General features: G+C 44.3%; 1 protein-coding gene across 1 annotated transcript; it reads right to left on the bottom strand.

The window, feature by feature from the left end:
• Positions 1-6,713: 6,713 nt before the first annotated feature.
• LOC122140344 lies at positions 6,714-7,999 on the bottom strand. Its single transcript, XM_042743522.1, has one exon. It carries the CDS (start codon positions 7,981-7,983, stop codon positions 6,931-6,933), a length of 1,053 nt encoding a protein of 350 aa, XP_042599456.1. The 5' UTR covers positions 7,984-7,999; the 3' UTR covers positions 6,714-6,930.
• Positions 8,000-9,667: the final 1,668 nt, after the last annotated feature.

Below are 9,667 nucleotides of genomic sequence, written 5' to 3'. Positions count from 1 at the left end.
CTGGACGGTGTCAGTCTCTGCAGAACTTTCTATCGACTCCGGTACTTTGCCCCACAAAGCAGAAGAGACTGGAAAACCTCTCTGTATAACACCTCTTCGATAGAGTTATTTAAACATAGCTCAGCGGCCCCAGCATGGGAGAAAGTGATCAGCGGTAATTTGGAGTGGAAAGCAAAAACCACACATCCACACTCACATAAATCCACCAGAATACTGCAAGAACTCACTCGTGCTCACTTAAACATTTGGACTGCAAAAATTGAACAGACTCACGGTGCACCCAAAGCATTCCTCTCACCATCCAGCTGGCATTTCCTTCCCAATGGATCGAATAAACAGGGACTGCACACAAGTCAGTTTAACACTGTTGTTCACTGGCATCAAAGAAATCTGAAAGAATTTTTAGTTAATTTCCAGTTTTCAGACACATGACTCAGCCTCCACAGTGGAAACGGCAAATCTTTATCTTCTCTTTAGAATTACAAAGGTGGTACTTAACTGTCCAATGTCGCCACGGTAATAATCAGAAGCCAATAAGGAGAGGAGTCGAAGCTCATTCAAACTCACAGCGTGTTTTTCCACAATCCTCGTTATTCATTTAAAGAACATATAGCTCTTCACCCACTTAAATTGTTAGAAGTCTTCACCATCTCTGCTCCACTGCCTGTATTCCTCTGAGTCCACGACGGCCCCCCCTTCTCTCATTCAGAATGGCTTTTATAACCCTCTCTCCTAATATGTGTCCCAATCACGGATCATAATCCCACACATCGCCACCTGACGTGAGTTTTCTCATCAAGCCTCGCCACCATGATCTTCTCATAGGGAACCGGAACCGTTCTGGTGTTCTGCTGTCATTGTTCCCCAGGGGAACATATCCCAAAAAGAAAAAGTTCCGCCAGGCCGCTTGTCACTCCGTGACAAAGGCACCATCAATGCTGAAAGGTATATCCAAGTTCTAGAACAACATATGCTCCCATCCAGACGTCGTCTCTTTCAGGGAAGACCTTGAATTTTCCAACATGACAATGCCAGACCACATACTGCATCATTTACAACATCATGGCTGCGTAGAAGAAGGATCCGGGTACTGAAATGGCCAGCCTGCAGTCCAGATCTTTCACCCATAGAAAACATTTGGCGCATCATAAAGAGGAAGATGTGACAAAGAAGACCTAAGACAGTTGAGCAACTAGAAGCCTGTATTAGACAAGAATGGGACAACATTCCTATTCCTAAACTTGAGCAAGCTTGTCTCCTCAGTCCCCAGACGTTTGCAGACTGTTATAAAAGAAAGAGGGGATGCCACGCAGTGGTAAACATGGCCTTGTCCCAAATTTTTTGAGATGTGTTGATGCCATGAAATTTAAAATCAACTTATTTTTCCTTTAAAATGATACATTTTCTCAGTTTAAACATTTGATATGTCATCTATGTTATATTCTGAATAAAATTGAAATTTAAACTTCCACATAATTTCATTCTGTTTTTATTCAAAATTTGTACAGTGTCCCAACTTTTTTGGAATCAGGTTTGTAATTTGTGTAATATTAATTCATGACTATGCATTGTCCATCATAATTGACACATTTATACATGGAAAACTGAAAACTGTACATTTGTAAACTGCACACTTGTAAATATCATATCTGTACATTCATTTACTTCTATATATTATTTAATTTTCTGTTTCTCTTGTATTAGTGTTATAATTCCTATGTATGTGTTACAGGTACCGGCTGGCACCACGTAAACAGCTTATATGCTCTCTCTGGAAACAGGAGAAATAAATGAGACCGGGCAAACTCTGTGTCCATTTTTCATCTCGCTCAGTAGAAAGAGGAAAACCGCAAAGCGGACAAAACTGACGTAAAGCCCCATGGAGCACAATAAGCGCCACACTATCCCCTGCCAGCGAACTCCACAATTACTCCTGACCTCTATTTAACATATTTTAGTGCATGGATGGTGGAACCAGGTTAATTACCCCTGAACAAATATTCAAAAACATTAATTATAAAATTACAGAAACTACCACAAATGTGATAACACTTTAGTGGGCATCACACGCTCACTGACAGAGAAGAATGGCTCCTGACATTTCCAAAAATCTTTATCTCAAAACAGTTTAACTATTTTTCAATTTTTAACCTTGATTCTCAAATCTCTATTCAACAAACAAGCATAGTAGGTGGAATGTATGTGGCTGGTGCTTGGTAAGGGTATGGCATGTATGCTGTCTGGGAGTAAAGGAGTGGGTGTGAATATGGCATACAAAGAGGCGGGATGTGTGGAAAGATGGAGTGTGTAGGTGTAGTGTGATGAGATGTTTCTATTACAGGTATATAGGGTGCTGTGTATCCGGTCACTGAGTTAACTGTGGCGTTCGTCTGGACTGATGGCTCACCTAATGACTCATATGTGAGAAAACGGCGTGGCCTTTTCTCACGAGTGGACCTTCTAACGTCTGACTGAGTGTGCTCTACAGGAGGGGTCAAAGGTTGAGCTTCTGAGTCAGAGTCTTGGTGTCCATTGTTTCCCTTCCCTTCCACAGGTCCAGTGAGTAAAGGTAGGTTTTCATCAGCGTGGTGTCTCTTCTCAGTAGGATTTGGTAAGTATTCAAGTACAGTATGACTTTCTCTCCTTACAGGTGCTGGTTCTGACCCCTGAATCTCTGGATACCTGGTGAGTTGCTCCTGGTAGGTAACAGGTCTTTCCTCTATCCTTTCGGTCGGTCTCCTTAACCAGTATCCCGAGCCAGAATCATCATCTGAATCATTTTCACTTTCATCACTCGTGTCTGCTTGTCTTTGAGTGTCTGTCATTCTCTCTTGGTTTTGTCTGTTATGTGTTTTCTTCTCAGAAATAGATCTGGTGTCAGGTGGAGTGACGTCGACAGGTAAGTCGTTCACCAGCAACAGGAGATTACGATGCAGTGTCCTTATTTTCTGTTTGTCTCCAGTTTCAGGGCAGACAACGTACACTTGGTTCTCAGCAAGTTGACGTTCGACTATGTATATAGTCTTCTCCCAGTTTGCCCTTAATTTTAACGGCCCTCCACGTTCACTGAGGTTCCGGACCAGAACTCTGTCCCCTGGTTGCAGTACACTCATGTCTCAGGTTGACTCATGTCTGGTGCAATTGTATGCGTGTAGAACATGCGGGAGGTGATCCTTCCACCGTAGTTTCTCACTATCAGTCAATGTTCTTAACATCTGTAGGATGGTGCGGTTCAGGCGCTCAGCTGGGTTGCCTTGTGGGTGATAGGGTGACGTCCGCGAGTGGCCAACCCCTGACAACTGCTGTAATGATTGGAACAGTTTGTTCTCAAATTCACGACCCTGGTCATGATGTAGTTTGGATGGATATCCGAACCGGGGTATGAAATCATTGAAGATGCGCTCAGCAGCTGTTTTCCCGCTCTTGTTCTTCATGGGATATGCCTGGGCAAATCTAGTGAAATGATCAAGCACTACTAGAATATATTCATATCCCCCAGAACTGGTTTCCAGATGCAAATAGTCAATACACACAAGCTCTAAAGGGAAGTTAGATGTGATGCTGCCCATAGGAGCTCTCGTGTGTGTTGTGGGTTTCTTAGACCTGATTCAGGGACATTTTCGGGTGACATAGTCTTCAATTTCTTTAGCCATAAAGGGCCAGTAAAATCTTTCCCGAGCAAGATGGAGCACTCTTTCTGTGCCTACATGACCCATCTCATTGTGTAGGTACTTCAGAGCAATCGGCCTGTGTTTCAAAGGGAGGACTAACTGCTTTTGCTGGGCCGTCCTTCTGTAAAGGAGGCCGTCTTCAAGTTGCAACTTACTCCACTCATGCAGCAGCTTTCGGGTGGCTCCACTTAAAGTTTGGCGTATGCCATCTGTCAGTTTTGTGTTTGACTCCTTAACTCAATAATCTTGCCTATGGCTTGATCCTCTTTTTGAGCCTTAACAAGATCATCATGGCTGATAGCTGGTAGGTGACAATGAGGTTGTGGTGGAGGATCTGGGCAACACATGTTAAATGCTGCAACCCAGGCCACATCCTTCCATTCTGCTGCCTGACTCCCATCCCATGTAGCCCGCACTGCCTCATTCGAGAGCTCCTCTGTACAAGCCACCACTCATATTTCCCCATGGTCCAAGGGGGAGCCGAGAGAGTGTGTCTGCATCCACATTTTGATTTTCCAGGCCTATACCTGATGTCGAACTGGAAATCTGAGAGTTCTCCCACCCACCGATGACCCACAGCATTGAGTTTTGCTGTACTCATGATATAGGTCAAGGGGTTGTTGTCCGTGTACACAGTGAAATGGGGAGCATAGTATGTAGCTAAACCCCAGCCAGACAATGGTGAAGCGTACTGATATTTCAAAAAGCTTTTATTTTCTTACATCCTTTTCTTCTTGAAACACCGTAAGAGCTACAGGACACATAAATAGCATAAATTAGCTCTTACGAACCCAAACATTAGCCGAAGGCCACATTGAACAGTATATTGTATATATATAACAATATACAACAACATTACAAATAGCCATTTATAAAACCCTTTTTATTGACGTTACTTCAATCAGTATTAACAATGCTGAAAGGCTTATGTTAACATAACTTCACATGACAAGTGATACACATTAAAACACTTCTGCAAGTTGAATAAATTAACCTACATATTAATGCACATAAACATTTAAACAAACTAACACAATACCTTGTTCCCGTTCCAGCTAGGTGCTTAATTATCCCCTCCTTTTCTTTAGAACTTTACGATTTCAGAGTGTTTTAAAGCGACACGATATTTTCCTTCTTTTTTCCGTGTGTCCGTCTCACTAACCAGTCCCACCTTTTCTAAATGCGAAATTAACATTCCACTATAGAGGCGGAAATAAAGGACGCATTACATTAACAGAGGAGACTAATAAAATAAAGTTCAAAAGTAATTATTACTTCTTTACTCTTTCCTTTGAGTTCGTTACACTCCCACCAATCATGAGTGTATAATGGGATGGTACACAGACTACCTTAGACACAAATGATTTTAACTGAAAATTGCCTTCCCTTAGCCCATATAGGAACAAAGACAACTTATGCCAATGTTGAAAACATAACTATAACTATGTAATATTTTGCACTATGGAGGGAAGGAGCAGATTTATTTAGTCTCCAGCAGCAGAACAAGCTTCTGGACTGGGCGCTCAACTTCGGACACCTTGTGAAGACGCTCACCCTTCTTGCCAAGTTTACTGTCACCAAGCTGGATTTTAACTCTCCGTCCATCTTTGTCAGTAGTGGTTTCTGAAACCCTACCCAATCTCCACTCGTTCCTGTGCACATCCTCTCCTTTCATGATTACAATATCTCCAACTTGTAAATTTCTTCTTGGAGCATGCCAGCGTTGTCTTAGAGCAATGTTGGCAAGATATTCCTTTCGCCATCGACTCCAAAACTGTTCTGCGAGGTATTGAACATGTCTCCACCTTTTTTTGCCATACACATCTTCTCTGATGAATTCACCAGGGGGAGGCAAGGCCTGGACAGATTTCATCGTCAGAAGATGATTAGGGGTGAGTGGTTCGAGGCTATGGGGGTCACTGAGATTGTCAACAGTCAAAGGACGACTGTTGACTATAGCCATGGCCTCATAGAAAAAGGCCCGTAGCGAAGCATCATTTAATCTACTAGAGGAAAGGGCAAGAGTGGACCTTAGAACGCTTCTCACTGTCCTTATTTGTCTTTCCCACACTCCTCCAGCATGGCTAGAATGGGGTGCGTTCATGCTGAAGTCGCACTGCTTCTCTGCAAGAAATACAGCCAGACGGTCTGCATCGACTTCCTTTAGAGCTTCTCTAAACTCATTTTTGGCTCCTACGAAGTTGCTTCCTTGATCAGACTTGATCTGACGAACAGTACCACGGATGGCAATGAAACATCGAAGGCCATTTATGAGGGCATCTGTCGTCATGTCTTCAAGAATCTCAATATGAACAGCACGGGAACTAAGGCAAGTAAAAAAAGACGACCGTACCTCTTGTTCTCTTTTTCTTCCTTGCTTTGTAAGGAATGGCCCGAAGCAGTCCATGCCGCAGAAAGTGAAGGGGGGTGATGGCTCCAACCGATCAGGGGGTAGATCGGCCATCCTTTGCTCTTCCATAGGTTTGCGTTGCCGTCTACAGATGACACATTGACGAATGTAGGATGCAACCGCCCGGTTGATTCCTGTAATCCAGTAGCCGCTGCGCCTTATTTCATTAATGGTAAAACCTTTACCTTGATGTTTCATCTTCTCGTGATGATAGGCAATAATCATCCTCGTGATGTGATGATCTTTGGGAATGATTGCAGGGTGCTTGATGAAGTTGGGAAGAGAGGAGTTGCATAGCCGTCCTCCCACCCTGAGGACACCGTCGTCGTGGAGAAAAGCGTCAAGAGCATGTAACGGATTGTGATGTGGTAGAGGGATCCCTTTGCTCAGCAGTTTCAACTCTTCATGATACACATTTTTCTGCAGATCTTTGATTAAACAATGTTCTGCCTCTTCTCGTTCTGTTACAGAGGTGAGACTGTTTGATCTGTTCTTGCTTATGCGCCTGAGAATGCGTGCAACTGCTCGCGTAGCTAGCGACCAAGATGAGAACTTAGACAAGCGATCAATGAGGCTCACGCATTCAGTGGTTTTGGTACTGAGCGCTAGAGCACTCCTGACCTCTGGATCTCCGAATGTTAACTCTGATATTTCATCTGTAGCCAGCTTTATTTCCTTGTTCCATAGGAACTTGGGTCCAGTGAGCCACGTAGACGACAAAAGCTCACTGGCAGTTAAGCCTCGAGAAGCATGGTCAGCAGGATTCTCACTTGTCGGGACATATCGCCACTGTTGCGGGGCTGAACTGAGCTGAATCTTCTGAACCCGGTTAGCCACAAACGTGTGAAATCATCGTGCTTCGTTTCTTATATAACCTAAGACTACTTTAGAGTCGGTCCAGAAGAACTCCTCGGAATTAATACATCCCAATTCCTCCTTAAGCATGTTGCTTATCTTCACGGAAACAACTGCTGCTGTCAATTCTAATCTTGGGATGGTTGTTACCTTGGTTGGAGAGACACGTGATTTTCCTACAACTAAGGCACAATGAATATCACCCTCTTCGTTTTGGAGTCGCAGGTATGAACACTGGCCGTAACCCTTCATACTGGCATCAGAGAAATGATGCAGCTCTGTCTTTGAGACCCTTCCAAATCCAGCAGGTGAGTAGGTACGGGATATGGTGAAATTATCTAAGTGGGCTAGATCACTTCTCCATTGTTCCCATTTTGGGCGAAGCTCGTCAGTGAGAGGATCGTCCCAGCCAGTGCCCCGTCTGCACATCTCCTGGAGAATGATCTTCGCTTTGAGGACGACTGGCGCCACAAACCCAAGAGGATCGTACAGAGAAGCCACTGTAGATAAAATGCCACGTCGTGTCGTTGGCTGTTCCTTGAGGCTGACGTTAAGCCTGAAGCGGACACACTCCACATCCCATTGAATCCCGAGAGCCCTCTCAAGTGGCAAATCATCAAATGCGAGATCCATATCCTTCACGTTGGTTGCTCGTTCGGAGGGTGGTATACTCTCTAATACCTTTCTGTCATTAGACACAAACTTATGTAGTCGGAGACCACCCATGGCGCAAAGTTCACGAGCTTCCCCGGCAAGCTGAATAGCATCTTCAGTGTTTTCAACACTCGCGAGCCCATCATCTACATAAAAGTCCCTCATAACAAATCTCGAGCCTTGAGTGTAGATGTCGCGATTCTCCTTAGCTAGATGTTTCATCCCATAGTTTGCACACCCCGGAGAGGAAGCTGCACCGAACAGATGCACTTTCATGCGAAACTCGCTGGGCTGTGAGTTCAAATCTCCTTGCTTCCACCAAAGAAAGCGCAGGAAGTTGCGATCAGCTTCGACCACATGAAACTGATGGAACATTTTCTGAATGTCGCACATCAATGCAATGGGGTGCTGTCGGAAAACGGATGAGAACTCCACTTAAGTTGTTCAACATGTCAGGCCCAGAGAGGAGGTGATCATTCAAGCTTGTTCCTTTGTATCTGGCTGAGCAATCGAACACTACACGAAGTTTATCTGGCTTCTTCGCATGATGCACACCATGATGGGGAATGTACCATCTCTCTCCTTCACTCCCACCGTCCCTGACCTGCTCAGCATCTCCGTTTCCAATGACTTCCTCCATGAACTCAACATAAAGCTTCTTAAACCTTTCATCCCGTTGCAATTTCCTTTTAAGGTGAAGGAGGCGTGTCATAGCTGAGCCCTTGTTGTCAGGCAAGCTGGGTCTGGTTTTGAATGGCAGAGGCATCTCAAAATGGCCATGTATGTTTTTCCTTATTCCCTCATCCAGTATGTTGAGGAATGTGATGTCGTCTTGTGACACAATTTTGCTGTCGTTACTGCCATCTTTGAAGTCAGACTCTAAAATGCGAATGACGTCAGTAGGAGTTATCGGAGGTAGCTCCTTAACTGTTATTCTGTGACACAAATGATATGTGCTCAACACATCATGGGTTTGTAGTGAGCGCCCTACAATACTCCATCCTAAATCCGTCCTTACAGCGTAGGGTTCCTCGTCTTCTCCTAAAAGGACTTGCCTTGGTGCCATAGCTCTTGAGCAATTGTAGCCGATCAAAAGACCTACTACACAGTCCTTCAGTGGTTGGATTTCATCCACTATTTCTGCAAGATGACTCCATTGTTTAGCAGTCTCACAAGTGGGAATGTGAGAGCGGTTAACAGGTATGCAGTCCTTTGTATAGGCGACCGGAAGATCAACTTGAACTGCGGAACTATATCCTCTAACACGAAGTCCAGAAACACCTTCGCTTGTGAGCACTGTATCTTTACCACTCATAGTCGTCAACTTCAATTTCACTGGATACTTGTCAGCATTAAGACCATTTAGTTTGTCCCATGCGTCTTGGTATGCTTCATCGTCATTTCGGTAGAAGTTGCCATCTAAAACCTGCCGTGCTGGGCCACCAACATATTTTTTCAGATAGTATAGTTTTTCAGCTGGTGTGATTGCCCTTTGGTCAATGAGTGAGATGAATGCTGCCTTCCATTCAATGAATTGTATGGGATCGCCATTAAAGACAAATGGCTCAGGAACAGGAAGCCTATTTAAGGCTATGTTGTCTTGCAGGATCTGAGTAAGAGAGGGAATGTCTGTACAATGGGGCAATGCAACTTGAGAGAGAGACACCGTAGATCCAGGCACATTCTTTACTTCCATGTTCCTTTCCTTTTTAACATAGGTAGCATCCTTGTGTTCTGTCTCCTTTTCATAGATCTTCAACTTGGCTTGAGCTGCCCGTATCTCTTTTTTTCTGCCTGCAATCGCTCCAACTCACGCCTTTGTGCCTCTAGAGCCTTGCGTTGTTGTTCCTCTAACTCTCTTATGGATTCCTTTTGCCTTTCTTCCTCTAGCAGCATTTGATAATTTGCTTCTTTCACTGCTAGTTCAGCTGCTGCATCTGTGCGTTTTGCTGTCATGACTGAAGTTATGGAGTAGTGGTCAGACTGGCTGTGACTTATCAAAGAAGCTGCGGATCCATAGACAGACTTTGCATAGTCATGGCGGAGCAGTTCATGAAGGCGGTGTCTTTCCTGCTGC

Source organism: Cyprinus carpio, chromosome A4 (genome assembly GCF_018340385.1).
Source record: "Cyprinus carpio isolate SPL01 chromosome A4, ASM1834038v1, whole genome shotgun sequence".
Lineage (NCBI taxonomy): Eukaryota > Metazoa > Chordata > Actinopteri > Cypriniformes > Cyprinidae > Cyprinus > Cyprinus carpio.
The sequence above is the reverse complement of the archived record's forward strand: the minus strand, read 5'-3'. Positions and strand labels throughout refer to the sequence as shown.